Genomic DNA, 16,926 nt, shown 5'->3' on the forward strand with positions numbered 1-16,926 from the left:
TGAAAAGGTCTTTAACAATTGGAAATTTACAGATCCTCCAAAGCTAAGTGTGTAACTTAGTTGTCATATACCTTGAAATAGCATGTACTATTTTATGCTGTTCTTCCATTTTGATTTTGTTTATATAATCATACATCATATTTATATTCTTTCTATTTAAATCACTTTTTTAAAATTCCTGTAACATTCTTATTTAAATATTTAGAATAAAAATATTTTAGAGAATAAGTTTTCGTAAATGCTTTTTTACTAGTTTCTCTGTCTGTGTTCTTTAGATGGTTGGAGTATTTAATTTACTGTAGCCTGAGGATGTCTTTTCAAATAAGGTCAAAAACATTTGCAATAAACAAAGTTTGATGGAATTTATGATTGTTGTTGTTTTGATTTTAAATATAACCCAGCTTTTATGCTGTATTTATTAAAGGTTCTAAGGGTTTTATTACAATTTACACAATTTTAAATAGAATTTAGAACATTTTAAATAAATCACAAAATAAAAATTATTTAAAAAACAAAAATACAGAGTATATACAACTAAACTATTAGTATTTGATTAGCATCTATAAATAAATTTTATTTACAAGAAAAACTAAATGTTTTAACATTCTAGTAATGAAAACTAAAATCTTTAGATGTTATTAACAGCTTGTAATCTTATTGAAACACACTTTTTTTGCACAGAATATTTCATGATGATTATGCTTTGTATATGTTCAAATTTTTCTGTCATTTATTCCTGGAAGGTTCTTAGAACAAATTTTCTTTAATTCTTTGAACAATCTATTTTTATAAATTTGACATTTCATTTTATCTCAAAGAATCTTAATAAAATTAAATTTGGATCAATGACGGATCAATGACTAATCAATGTAATTTTGGACAATAATAACCAATCAAAAAGGTATAAACTAGTATATCTCAATACATGTAATACAACATGTAATGTAATTTTGTTGATAAAGGTGAAGCCAATGCTAGTTTATTGTATTAACATAGGTATATTAGATAGATATTGGCATTCATAATTTTGTTAAAAATAATACATGATTTCAGATAAAACTATAAAAAAAACATTGCAAGTTATCACACTGCTGCAATATTAATGAAAGAATGGTGTAAATTTTATATTATTGTATGTAAAAAAACTTAAAATTAATGGGATCTCAAACTTTTTCCAATATATATTATTATTCTTTAATTTTATAATAAAGTAACTTTTTAACTAATCACAATTTGCATTCATTTGCAAATATAACAATAAAAATCATGTGCATTTCTTATTACAGTCAAACCTGTTTTTATGCGGGGGATAGGGACCGCATTAAAAAAAACGCATAAAAAAAATCTCACAAAACTTCACGAATGGCTGTAAATAATAGTTTTCGCAACACAATTAAAAAATATTTTTTTATGCGGTCAACAGGGGCCGCATAAAAAAAGTCTCACATAGAAAATAACTCAAAACCGTACGAAATAGAATTTATTGACAACAGATGTCAGCACTTGACTGCATCGTCTGGTCTATCGTCTGTTTTACATATTTTTGTCCAGGTGGTGTTTTGTTGACTTAAAAAGTAAATTATTTCATTTTTCGCATATTCATGCAATAATATTACTATAATAAGTGCATTTATGCTATAATAAGTTTATTTAGCTATAATAAGTCAACGTAAGACATGACGAATCGCACGAGACTAGTCGCCAACTATACCGCACAAATTAAAAATTCGCATTAAAAAAATCGCACAAATAAAAATCGCACATAAAAAGAGCGCATAAAAATAGGTTTGACTGTATTTATATACAATATGTATTTTGTGATTTTCTTCCTAAACAAAAACAGAAATTAAATAAAATTAAATGAATATACTTCTATCAAAGACAACATAAAAATAATATAAATTTGAAAGCTTACTGCAAAATAAATAAGCATTAACACAATTCTACAATAAAACAATTCTTAACTTCAAAATTTGTCACCATTTTTAAATGTAAAATTAAAAAATCTATTCTACGTTGTTCCATTCTGAGATTTAAAAGTATTCTGATCTTCAATAGCTAAAATAAAGGCTAAAATTATTCCTAAATTATTACATAATTTTAGCGTCCTTAATATGCAAATATGTCAACTTTACATCTACAATTCTAATATTTTTTCAATAAATTATTAAATAATTTGAATTAAAGATAAGCAATAAAGACATTTTATAATTAAATTTAATAATTAGAAATAATCTGATTAATCAAATTACTTCTATTTATTTTATTTAATTAGATGACAGCATTGTATACTTCTACCCTAAATTACACTCAAACTTGTTTTTGTGTAGTCTTTTTTTGTGCGATTTTTTATTTGTGCGGTCTTTTTTGTGCAATTTTTTTTTAATGCATTTTCTTTTATACGGTCCCTATCCATTGCACAAAAACAGGTTTGAGTGTATATTTATAATTATAGTAATTTTAAGAAATCATAAAATTGCAGCTTAAGAAATATGGTATTATTTGATTTATTTACAATAAAACGATTAAAATTTTTATATTTATATTTCATATTAACAAAAACATTTTTTAAAAAATTAATGAAATAAAGTAGATCAACATTGATATTTATTTTAAAAATACCGTATTTACTCGGATATAAGACGATCTCGCATATAGGACGAGGTGTGACTTTAGAGATCAAAATAAAGAAAATTAAATTTATTAATACAATTTTAATTTTATTTTGTTTAATCACAAATAAAATATTATCAAATGCACCTATTAACCAAACAATCATGTTTGCCTTAATACGTGATGAATGGAAAACAAAACCAAAACATTATAATGTGCAAGACCAGAAAAAGTTTATTTTTAATGATTCAGAATATGCTAACATTCATTAAAAATAACAATTTAACTAATATAAAATAACTACGTTTATAATTATTGCTAAGTAACCTGTATTTCATTAATGTTTTTATAAATAACTAGAAACTATTTTCTGCAAATGAATGAGATGCAATGCAGTTTTTAATTAATGGACATAGGATTAAACCAATAAACAAAGAAAAGTGTGTCTTAATTTGTTTACAGTAGGTGCCAACTTACACTAAATAGAATGTAGACCTATAACGACAGCATGAAGTAAGTATACATGGTTCACAGAAATTATTGCAAAAACGCAAAGAATCCTTCACTCACGCGTATAGGACGACCTAGGTTTTCAAAGTAGTAAAAAATGAATAAAAACTTTGTCTTATATGCGAGCAAATACGCTGTTTAGTATCAATAAAATTGATAAAATGCTTGTTATTAGAATGAACATATATTTCATCAATTACATGCTGCAAAAGTTACAAAATGAAAATCAATAAAATGCAATAATTATAAGGCCTATTAATTACAGTTATTTCAAACAAGTAAATTTCTGAGATTTAAGAAAATTATTCCATTTTTCTCTCTTATTAAAATTAATAAAAGAGAATAATTTTTTATACTTTATATATTTAAGATTATTTTGTGTAACAATATTGATTAAATTTTCTCAAGTAATGGTTTTTACAATTTTCTTAGATTATTTCAAACTTTTTTTATCTTATGATAAATTCAATTTAATTGAAAAATAATCTTTAACGATAATATTGGTTACATAAAAATTTAAAATGATTTTAACTTGCAATTCAAAATCTTAATTTGAATATACAACATTGAAACTGAAATAATATGATGTTTAATATGAACTATACATTTCTGATATTATTATGATAGTGTACAATGATATTTCTCTGATCATTTCTAATATATTTCTGAAATATCTCTGATCACTAAACAATGATAGAAATACTAATTAAATTAAAAAAAACTAATGACAATTTTACAGATGTGGCATTGAAGTGTGCAGATTTTCAAAATTTACTATATCATCCTTTATAAAAGTTCATTTATTCAAATTATTGGGTTGTTCAGGAAGTAATTTCATTTTTTTTACCACCAGAAAAATTAATTGTATTTTTACCTGTCAATTTCATTTTAAACCATATGTTGTCATTATATATTTTGACAGCTGACATTTCAAGGCATATTTGCAAAAAATTTTGTTTGATTCCGTGCAATTGTTTTTTTTTTTTTTTTTGGTGTCCGATCAAATATGGAAAATCAAAAGCGGCATTTTCAGCATATTTTGCTTTTTTATTACCAAAAGAATAAAAATGCTGTTCAAGCAAGAAAAAAATTGTGTGACATGTATGGAGATGTGTTGTCAGAATGACAGTGCCAAAACTGGTTCACAAAATTTCGTTCTGGCAATTTTGATATTGAAGATGCACCATGTTCTGGAAGGCCAGTTAATGCTGAAGAAGACAAAATAAAGGAACTGATTAAAGCAAATCGCCAAATAACAACATCAGAAATCACAGAGATTAAATTTGTCGAATTCAACCATTTATGATCACCACTTGAAATGAGTTGGTTTCATTTCAAAGTTCGATGTATGGGTTCCACATGTTCTTAAAGAAGAGATGTTCTCTTTGGTGAAAATTTAAGGAAATTTCTTTTTGAGCTTCTACCAGACAATTCCACAATTGATTCAAAAGTGTACTGCCATCAAGTGGACAAATTGACTGATACCATCAAACAGAAAAGGCCAGAATTGATCAAAAGAAAGGGTATAGCGTTTTACCATGATAATGCCAAATCTCTCACAAATTTGGTAACTCGTTACAACTTGGATGGGATGTGATGCCAAACGCACCATATTCGTCAGATCTGGCACCCTCGGATTACTACTTATTATGGTCTTTACAAAATTTTTTAAACAGTAAACATTTACTTCAAACAAGGATGTCAAAAATCACTTGGATCAGTTTTTTCTAAGCAACAATCAAAACTTTTATGAACATGGAATCATGCTACTACCAGAAAAATGGCAATAGGTATTTGACCAAAATGATCAATATATAATTCAATAAAATATTTATATATTATAAAAAAATTGTTTTCCCCCCACAAAAAAAATCCAAAATTACTTTCTGAACAATCCAATAGTTCTTTTTAACGATTTCACATTATTTATCCATTATCCATATGCTTTATGCATTACAAAATACTGAACATAGTTATTTTTACTATGTTCATTTTATATTGTAAAATATTAAAGAAATTAATGCTTTTGTAAATAAATTTATATTTCATCTGCTTGAAAAATAAACAGTAATTTATACTATAATTCATTAAAAAAATACAAATAAAATTTAAGTACGGATTTAGATAAGAATTTAGCTATAATAATTTCTATAACAAAATTAACAAAAAATAATAATACATACCCTTTCATCATCTAACCTATTGACACGAGTTAATAATAAAAGTAATATATTACTCCAAGCTTCTCTGTGATTTTCAGCTTTTAAACTTAAATAATATTCCAAAGCTTCTTGACAAACACTGTAAGAAAAGTATATTTTACTATAATTAATAGTAAAATAAAATTGCAACTTTATACTTGTGTATTCTTGCTTAAATACTTGAATTAACTGTATATGGAAGTCTAGCAGTTACATATATATTTAATTACATTTTCAGCATACTTTCTGCCATTCTCAAGCCAACATACATTACAGATTGTAAGTTGGCTTGAGAATTGCATTAAGTATACTGAAAACATTTTTATATACAAATAGACAAATGTAAAGCAAAGAGAAGTATAAAAACCAGAATTTAACTGCATTGAATATATTCAATATAAATTTATATTTAGTTTTTTTATTTTATACTCACTATATAACATAGTATTAAAGTGCTATTTTACAATTTTATTATAATTTTTAATTGTTAAACAATTGAAAATTTTTTTACATTATATTATAATATGCAGTTCCACTTATATTTTTATAACAGAAAAAAATGGAAAAAATCTTGATATAACTAATTTATATTTGATATAAATTTTTGTTAAAATAATATTTTTCATCTTTTGCATTCACAGTATTTAAATTCATTGTTTTTTCATTATTCCCAGAAAGTCAAATAAATAAACTTTTATTTGACAAACTGAGATAATTTTTATTAAAAATAATAATTGAAAATTTCACAATTATATATTCTGATAAATTAAAAATAGTAATAAGTGTATTACCTTATTAACTTCCTCTGAACTAATGGCCAAGCATCTCTTCTTGAATCATCTGTATACATTCGAAATAATATCCTCAATGTACAGGCAAGACTGTGTGATTCTTGTGTAAGTAAATTTGGTTTTACATTTCCACGAAAACCTGTAGAAAATAATTTAAATTGAAGTGCATAATTTATTATATAAATGTTTAACTTTAATAAAAACTTGAACAAATTTCAAATTCTATCATGAAAAAATGTATTAAAAAATATTAGTAAATACAATTTTTTAAATGATAGAATTTCTAATGATTTTAAAAAGAATAAAATAACAAATTTATCGTCATCAGCAACATTTTATTAGTAATAATAAATTTTAACTACATCCACCAAATTACATTTTAATGAAATAAAATAATTTAGTTATTATTCATTTTTTAAATTAATTTACAAAATTTAATGATTTAAATAGTATAATTCAATACAATAATGAGATATACCAAAAACAGTTATGTAAACAATTTCATTATTTAAAAGAGATGATAATACTTTTAGTGCAAAAACATGCATTAATAAACAAATGACCTACTTTATAATTTTTTTAAATTAACAACAACAATCAAAATAAGTTTAGTAAGGAGAAACCGATCATCCATATATTATTTTAATCATAACTCTTTTGCTTATTTTTCAATGATATAAAATAATATTCTATGCTATGTAATTTAAAAGAAATGATTAATTTACAATGTTAAGATTAAACACAATATAGGAACTTTTCCATTGAATTTTATTTCCATAAATTTACTCCTAAATAATTTTATTACAATTCTATTTAAGTAAATTATATAATAAGTTCAGAGAGAGAAGATAAACTGTTCTAAACTGATATATGTAATATTACATTCATTTAGTGTTTAAATAATAATAATAAAGGTATATTGGAAAATAATGTAATAAAAACTGAGAACCATATTATACATGTAATATTGAACACTATAATGAAAAACTTATTATATAAAAATTTTATCAAGTTCCTGGATTTTACAAAAAAAAAAAAAAAAACCTCAATTATTCTTCATTGAAAAACTTAAAGTTGCTAATGTTAACAGTTTGCTGTATTTCCTTTGTAATTTTAATAGATTGTTGTCATAATCATAGTTCACTGGATAATATATTGGACTCCTTAACCACTTCAGCCATCCAGCTATCTCACCATCACCATCATCAAGGAAAGAAACAAATAGTCTCAACTTTCTTTGTAAAAGGGAGGATTTCATTCTCTCACCACTTTCTTCAAGTGTGTTTTTTTTTTTCACATCGTGTACATAATTTGTTACTCTGAAAAACTGTCAACCCTATTTACAGCAATCTTCAATTTGCAATAGTTTTCAAATATAGTTTGTAATTGTAGTTTTCAAAGAGCAATAAGTTGCAATGTAAAACAATATATGAATTTTGATATTCCTAACATCAAGCATCAATAACAATATTTGTTTTTGTGACTTTAATTTTGGAAAATTTTGCATTAGTTGATTATTTGATAATATCAAACACCGCTCTACCATACACATGCACACACAACACATACTGTGCACACTAAAAGTTAATTTGAAATAAACAAAAATTTGTACTCACTAGCTTTCCAAAGTAAGTTTCGTTGCTCATGATTTGAATTGAAAGATTTAGCAAATCTATGTGATTCTAATAAACAATCCACAAGCTGAAGGAGTTGGGGCGATGTTAAATACGGATACATTCCTTGTTCTTCTTGTTGTTGATTATCAATTGATTGATTTATATCATTCAAATGTTTAATATCAGCCTAAAAATTGGCATATTATTAATTTTAACTTAAGGTTGAAAATATAAATAGTTTAAGATAAAACTGTATTAATCAATAAAAACTGTAATAAGTTAGGCAAAACTGCTTAGAAATATCCAAATATGCCACAATAAGAAAATTCATTACATAATGAAGTCATATATTTTGGTTAATTTTATGCATGTCTTACAGAATTATTATTATAATGTGATGATTTAAATTTAATACAGCACACCTTTTTCCAGTTCCTTAAAATCTCATGAATAGGGACAAGCTTTTCATTATTTCCTACAGTCATAATTTGTACATTGTTCTGGCATAACCTATCACCCTATCATGTTCCCCAAGAACATTAAAATATTACAGAACACTCATATCAACAAATGATTCTAAATGAAATAGAATAAATGTTCTTAAACTTATTCATTCATATAATAAAAATTACTGCTATGAAATGAGAAAAGCAAATATGAAAGTTATCAGACATAATACATTGGTAAGAAAAACAAGTTTGTTAAGACAATAAATAAATAGAAAACAAGTAAAATAGAGTAAAATTGTCTTTAAGAAATAAAATTATAATCGCCAATAAAAATATTTGTAATATAGAGACAAAGTTCACTAAACTGCACAACCTCATTAGACTCGTAGCATCCCATAATGACTCATTTTCATTCATACTGTGTCTTGTTTCACAAGACACAGTATGAATGAACATGATAAACTTGCAGCCATCTAATCAGAGTGCTTGAAAATTTTTATCTCTCCACACTAGGAATTAGAATTTTTTTCTTAAAATATTGGTTTGCCACTTGTTTTATTGAATATTTTGTCATGTAAATTAGTTAGAAGAATAAAAGAGAACAACTCATTATAGTGAATTCTCACATATAAAGTACTTGCACACTGTATTTGATTGATACCAACACTGAATATTGTTAAAATTAAGTAGCTATTTGACACAAATGTTTTATCTTGCTGTGTGCTGTTAGTATAATATGCTTAACAAGTTCCTGACTACATGATATCTAGAGCATTTAATATTGCTGTTTTATGCTAGTACAGTAGAGCATTGATTATCCGAATCAATTGGAGACTGGCATTCGAAAAATTGATTTTTTGGTTAACCAATTATGTATGATAAAATAAATTATTAATATAGTATATTAGTATATCCCAATAATAGTATATTAATATATCCCATGTTGAAATTTTTCTCTGTTGCATGTTGCTTTGCATTGAATTTTCGTCGATGTTAAGCCTAACAAAAATTTTTAATAATAATAATCGTGGCTATTGTATCATTAAAAATTATTTCTTTATTTTGGACAAACAAAATAAATATATCAATAAAGGTAAAAACAAAAAAATTATACTTTAGAAGTTAATCTAGTATCAGAAACGTTCAATTCAGCATGACACACGTCCCGACACAGTCTGACTGGAATGCTTTTGGTTAACCGATGTTTCAGTTGATCAGTGTTCAGATAATCAATGCTCTACTATATAATGAAAATATTGCTACTAAGATCCAATGTTTTTAGATCTTTTGTTTATTATTGTTATTGATATTATTAATTATAAATTTGATTGTTACTATCTGAAAATCATTACAGGCCTCTTTAATTTTTTTGAATGTTAATAAAACAGATTTTTTTCTTCTTGAAAATTTTTCTTCAAAATAACTTTTTAAGTAAAATAAAAAGATATTGATTATTATAAATGTCATTAGTTTATTCAAAATAATCTAGATATAAGCTTTGCATAAAGCAGATAGAAAAATTAAACATGTTTCTGCTATTGTTCTGTCCCTTTGTAACTGCATTTTTTATTAGAATTAGAAATTGCTAAAATTGAAATTATATTTCAAGTCAGGACACATCAAAAAGAAAAAGTGATTGAAACTCAGCATCCATAGTTTTAGTTTTATTTATATCATGAAGAATTACAATATAGGAAAAAAACAAACAAAACTATAATCTCCATTACAATATTAATATTTTTTATTGGGTGGCAATTTAAAAAATTGCAGACCTATAAATTCCCACTGTCATCCATCTGTCTGTCCTTCTTTAATAGGGTTTGTCAGTTTTTAAAACCCGGTTTTTTGAAGAAATTTATATAATTTGAAAACCAGGGTTTCCCAACTAAAAAACCAGTTTTTGAGCCTAGACTTAAACATATAAATTAATTAATTATTTGATTAAAAACATCAACATTTTGACACAAAATCATCTCTGACATAACACGGGAATATTGTTAAATACTAAGTTTCATAAAACTAACTACAAAAACAAAAAAATTTCCCCATGCCTAAAAAGCATCCAATTCTCCCTACAATAGGGAGAAAGCTTTCAACTATGGAAAAATGATAGAAAGACTCGTACACAAAAGAATGCCTTGTTTTAGCTTTGAATGGTTCCTTTGTTCCACATTGGTGCTTCTCACATGTGGAACAAAGCAGAATATTGCAAAATTGTAGAGATCCTTAAAGTTTAAGGACCAATACATTTAGTAGCGGATGCCTTTGGACAACAAAGTTTGCATCATATCATCCTATTTATTAACAAGTAAAGGCATATTTGAATTTCTGTTATGTGAACTGAAAAATTTGAAAACTGAAATTAGTTCCAAGTTGTTACATGCTGTAGAGACACAAATTCAAAAGAGAAGACAAACGGGATTAGTAACACTTCTCCTTTATTTACAAAATCCACAGAATGTTTGGACAAAGTCATCTAGCTTTGATTTATTATTTAATGCTTTAAAGATGATTAAACCCAGTTCAGTTTCTTCCACTAGCTGCAAAATCTAATATCATTAAGTTATCTGAACAAACATTATCAAGATTATATCCAAATTATTCTATAGAAGATGACTGCAATGATGAAAAACTGGCAAAGAAGAAAATTAACCCAAAGCTTTAAAAACTGCTATGGAAAAATCAATTCATAAGTATCTCCAAGAACCTGAAGTAACTTCGTCCAGCCCTAAGACACTAAAAAAAATTTTTAGTATTGGAGGGTACAAACAGAAGAACAAAAAATTTTGATTTATTATTTAATGCTTTAAAGATGATTAAACCCAGCTCAGTAGTAAGTGAGAGAGTTTTTTCTATTTCTGGCAATTTTGTGTGCAAAATAAGAACACGGTTGAGCAATAATCTGTAGACGTACTTTGCATTCTAAAATCATATTTTCTTAGGAAAAATAAGAAATAAAATAATATTTTGTAGGCATTCATTGTTATTCATTTTTCTTTATGGTTTTCTATGGAGTAAGTTTTATAGTTTAATGTGATAATCTAGCATTTCCTTTTCTTTCTTTTTCGTTTTGTATAGATGTTGCTGATTTTTTTTTTTTGGGGTTATATTTTTGAAATTTTATAAATATAAATTTAAAAGTTTTAAAATAAGTTGTAAACATTCCTTATTTCCATTTTGGAGGTGAAAATTCGAAAACCGGTTAAAACTGGTTTTGTAGAAAAGTTGAGATTTGAAAACCAGTTTTTAAAAAGTCAGTTTTTGTATAAACCCTATTCTTTAATCTCCAGAACATTGTTAGATAGATGAAAATCAAGATCAGACATGGAAAGCTTAGGGGCATGAGGCCACAATTTACTATATACAAACTTCAACTTTGGGCTGGAAGTCACATTATTTGAATTCAAAATTTTCTAAATGGAGTTAGATACATGACTAACATGATTTCATTGTTAACAGAACAATTATAAGGTACAGGGGCAAAACACTACTAAACTTAAGTGCATGAGATCAAAAAAATACAGCCCCGGCATTGTGATGATATCACAATAAATAATTGCTCATTTTTCACTGAATTTATTTTGGAATTTTTTTCTCTAACATTAACAATGTATTCATTTAGATCAATATATTTTTATATAATCTGACTTTAATCTGACAAACATGTCCAGATATTTCTGAAGCGTGTTGTATTAAAATTTTTTCTTTAACTATAAATTTTGATATTCTATTGATCAAATAAAACACAAATTCTGACCACAATTTTATTAATAAATAGAATACTGAAGAAAAACACAGTATATTAGAAAAAACAAACAATACACCATAAGAAATTTACAATACTCAAATTGTAAATTTCTATTTTGTAAGGAAAATAATCAGATAATACACATTTTGCATGATTAAGAATTACATATTTTTAATTAAAACAAATTAAATTTTAGAAATTTCATAAAAATGATTGAAAATACAATTGGTGCTGAATATACTGTACAAAGCCTAAATTTATACAATAAACAAAATGTTTTCTCCCCTTATTGTATTGGCTTCAAATTTTTAAAAACATTTTTTTATTCAATTAATTTGACCTAAAGATATGCAGATTCTTCTTATATAAATATCAATAATCAAGATATTAATCTTAAATTTAATTAATGAATTTATAGATCTCTAGAAGAAAAAATCAAACTGCAACATAACTTAAATCTCAATTCCTGTCAGCTAGACAGATACAGTACAGCAGAGTCCTGTACAATGTGGAGATACATTCCACATCATAGGAAATAGCATTATCAGACAATTTTATGCAAGTTTAAATCTAGGCCTAGAAGTTTAAGAAGAAATGTATATCTTTGGACAACAAAATTAGAATTTTATGAGCACTAGTTGCAATTTTTTCATTGCAATTCTGTTATAGGGAAGTGTTATATGGGAGTTCACTGTACATCATTAATGCTATCTAGGTCTCTCAGTTGATCTTTTCTCCCAGATATTTCTAAGTTAATTAAGTAAATTTAACATAAGTTTTTAGTACTACTATTTATACAAGATAACAACATTCTCTACATTAAGACCAATTTTAATTAAATAATTTAATCAAAAAATTGCTTTGAAAAAAATCTACTACAATTTAAAAAATTATATATAATCAGACAGAATTTTCATATTAAAATTATATGGTGAATAATAAAATAATTACAGTAAGACCCCGCTTAACGCTGTCTCGATATAACATGGTGTCTGCTTGAAGCCTAAAAAAATTACAAAACTTACGGTGATTCAAATTATTGCAGCATTTCATTAATTTGTAATACAATTACTTATGAACACAAACCAATCAGGAAAAGGTGACAGTTCATCATAGCACTGTACTTTCCTTAAATCAATGTATGTTTTGTGCAACTTTGGAAAAAATATAACATCATGGATGCCATAGGAAATATTGACTTCGCTTAGCAAGAATTAACTGATAAATGCATGAACAGAGAAGTGTGCAAGTTATGGCTTAAGGTATCTAAGAATTCTCAACAAGAAGAGCTTATCGCTATATCATTAAGTTGACCAAATTTCAACCTAATCGATACAGGAGGACTAGGTGATGTAGACGAGCAAGATATTGAGGAGTTACTTCAGGTTTCTGGTGAGAGCCTTACCAATGACAACCTTCAAAAACTGGAATAACAAGGAATTCATATAAAACTGGAAAACAGTGATTCTAAAAAAAGAACTCAAAGAACTCACTACAGATTTCCTTAGTAAAAGTTTGGTAACAATAACCGAAACCATTGATCAAAATGTAGCAAATGATCCAGATTTTGAAATACGTGCAAAGCATTTTGAATGTGATCTCCTGCTACCAACATTTGCTTAGGAAAGAAAAAGAAAGCAATAAATGAAACTACATGACTTTATTGCAAAAAAACAAGAATTTCAGAAGAGCCAGGACCTTCATCACAAAAAATAAACTTTACATAAACATATGCAGACAGATATGTATTATTTATCATATATTATTATTATGCAAATTAATATAAAAACAATTTAAAAATTATAGTAGAATCTGTTTATTTTTGGTCATATGTTCCTCTTTCCCTATATGTTAAAATGAACTTGTTTAACACTGTTTTATTTAGTGCTTTTTCATCTAGGAATGCATCCCCCATGTTAAGCGGGATCTTACTGTACTTATAATTTTATAAGTAACAGTTAGTTAAAATCAGTGAATTATTACTTATAATAATTTAATAATTTTATCAGTTTATTAAGTTAATTGTTTTATATATTTACAAATTGAAAAACTATCTAATTTAAAACTATGAAAAATTAGACTTACTTGGGCTGCAGCAAGATTTTCTGCATCTTCTTTCCGACTAGTTGCAGGGAAGAAAACAATATTGTCAATTGTCTGTATTAATTCCAGTTGCACTATACATTTGATTTTCAGTGACAAAAATATCTTTTCATCTTTGCTTTCTGAACCTTAAAAATAAATTGTTTTATTATTTTATTACAGTTTAATAATTACAAAATAAAATTTAAAATTATAATTTTATCTTCTATCAATTCTGAATGACCTATTCTAAATAAAAATATTTCATTCTTAATTTTAAACAGTGACACTTTTTATTCCTTAGTCCAGGGCCATGTCAAACAGTTTTAATGCCCAATGCAAATCTCATACTGGCACTTGATTCAATGTTAATTATAAAATCTTCTACAGACTCATTTTGACACCCCCAAAATTGGTGCTCGGAGACATACCTAGGGTTTCTGAACCGGGATCCCGGGATCCCGGCTGTTTTTTTACCCCGGGAAATATCCCGGGAAATTTTTCTCATCCCGGGAAATCCTGCAATTTTTTTAAAAGTTCACTTTTTTCTTATTTTGTGTTAAGATTGAAGCAAAAAAAAAATCCAATGTTAAAACTCCAATTATCTATGTTCTATATCTATAGATTTTAGATGTAATACAATATCATTGCTTCTATTTTTAAACACATTAAATAAATTCTAGATATAAGCATAAATCTTGCTCAGCTCAATTTGCAGACATTGAAAACCATGAATGTGACCTTATTAACATCATCTTCAGACAATACATATATAATGATGGCAATATAGAATAAATTTTTAGTTAAAAGTAATATTATATATTTACAATATTTATAGACTATATTAACCATTTATTGTCTGTACCTATTTGTAGACAGGGAAATAAATTCCATGTTTTTAACTGTAAATATTCTAAGACAATGGTTCTAACTGGTGTATCATATCACATTAGTGTGATATAAAGTCATTCAAACAACCACAAGATAAATTTAAAAATTAAACTAGCAAATTTTAAAATTTGAAAATAAACTAACATATAATGATATTAATAAAATGTAATTTTATGCATTATCAACTGCATTTCAGAACTTTGTATAAGATACATATCACACAGAAGCAGTGGTGATCTAGTTATGTACAACTGATACAATGCTGTATTATTTGTGGGGCCTATAAACAACTCTTGCACTGGAGCGTGCGACTCATACAATCTTTACACAACTGTAGAAGTGTCTTATGAGTCCAAATAGGTTAAGAACCACTACTCTAAGATAAACTGATAAACCATGTTTTATTAAGTATACCTATGATTCTAAGCTGCAAAAAAGCTATTCATTTTCTATAATCATCTGTTATCTAATTTGTTTTTTAAATCTAGTTATTATTTCTTTTTATAAGAATTTTTTTCTGCAAAGTGATTAGTTCATTAATAACTGTCACTTAGCTTTGTTGGGATAAAAAAATTGCTCTATTATAAACTGTAAAAATTAATTTCTCTTTTTTGTTATAATATTCTCTATCATATGTTTTATTTTTATTTAATTCTGTTTGTATTATTTATATAAATTTTTTCTGATGTAGATAAGAAAAGCTTATAGACATTATAACACTATTCATGTATTTGATTTCATTATTGAAATGTACTCTCAATCAATTAATTTATTTCCCTCTCTGCTAAAATACAATTTTTCTCATGATGATTTTCAAAGTTAGAATAAACATAGCAAAAGATACAGTAAAAAAACAAAGCCATTTCCATAAAGGAGAGCATTACAGGTAATTGTTTCATGAAAAGTTGACATCCATAATGAATACAGAACTGGTTTAAATCTTATTTATTACTATCCAATCAATTTTTGGTGCTAATTTTCTTTTGCTTCATTAGATGAAAATTATTAATTATTATAAATGTCTTATTAGTTTATTCAAAATAATCTAGATATAATCTTTGCATAAAGCAGATATAAATTATAACATTTGAATGTAATATTTAAAATAAAACATTTTAAATTTAGAAATTTAGAATAAAAAATATAATTTATTTTTTAAAATTTGATCAGCTGCTAGTAAAGCAATTTATTTAGAAAAATGTGACTAATAAATAGATAACATACTTAATACACTCATAAGATATTTTCTAAATTCAACTATTTCATGTAATTGCTACATAAAATCAATAATTATAATTTATTAATTTCAGTCTGTTTCTAAAAATATTTAACATTAGTGAATAAATACTAGTAAATAAACATACGTATTAAAGATGCCTCATTCATTCCACTTTGTAACAATTTCTTTTCAATACCATCAGGTAAAATTTGATTTCCATTTGATTGCTGTTCAATATAAAATTAAAAATATATAATAATAATTTTTTCAAAAGTTTAGTATTTTTAATAGTATTTTCAAAGCTTTATATTTATATGTTAGAATTGTATTTATTTTTAAAAATAAATACAATTCTAACATATAAATATAAAGCTTTGAAAATACTTAATACATCATCAATTAAATTATAATTAATTATTAATACTAAATAGTGGAAAAATTTCTATGTCTGCATAACCAACTTTTATTGCCTAGATATTTCAAAAAAAATTATCATATTCAGGTATTTCAATTGATTTTCCAAAATAAAAAAAGTCACATTTATGATTAAATTATAATGCTGGATAATAAATCCAGCATTATAATGATGTAACCTGACTAATTAAATACAAAGATACAGTAAAACTTGTGTGAACCAAAATCACCCAGTACTGAATTATTTTTTTCTGTTTTGAACATGTTTTAGTATATATATTTTTTAATCTTTAAACTACACTAGATAATTGTCACACAGTTATGTTCATTTTTTAAAGTAAAAAGTTATTTTTACACACAAAAAAATTTTATTACTAGGCTTAATCCAGATT

General features: G+C 25.5%; 1 protein-coding gene across 2 annotated transcripts in view; it reads right to left on the bottom strand.

Annotated features, from left to right (window-relative positions):
• Positions 1–16,926, bottom strand: part of Sec71 (ADP ribosylation factor guanine nucleotide exchange factor Sec71) — a 135,416-nt gene that overhangs the window by 752 nt on the left and 117,738 nt on the right. For both annotated transcript variants that reach the window (XM_067270118.1, XM_067270117.1), the window contains 5 exons: positions 16,266–16,347; positions 14,014–14,159; positions 7,732–7,918; positions 6,116–6,254; positions 5,307–5,424 (listed from right to left, as the gene is read on the bottom strand). In XM_067270118.1, the coding sequence (XP_067126219.1) occupies positions 5,307–5,424; positions 6,116–6,254; positions 7,732–7,918; positions 14,014–14,159; positions 16,266–16,347 (672 nt within the window). The remainder of the gene's footprint in view (positions 1–5,306; positions 5,425–6,115; positions 6,255–7,731; positions 7,919–14,013; positions 14,160–16,265; positions 16,348–16,926) is intronic.

The sequence above is a fragment of the Centruroides vittatus genome, unplaced genomic scaffold, assembly GCF_030686945.1.
Source record: "Centruroides vittatus isolate TY-2023 unplaced genomic scaffold, ASM3068694v2 contig_364, whole genome shotgun sequence".
Classification (NCBI taxonomy): domain Eukaryota; kingdom Metazoa; phylum Arthropoda; class Arachnida; order Scorpiones; family Buthidae; genus Centruroides; species Centruroides vittatus.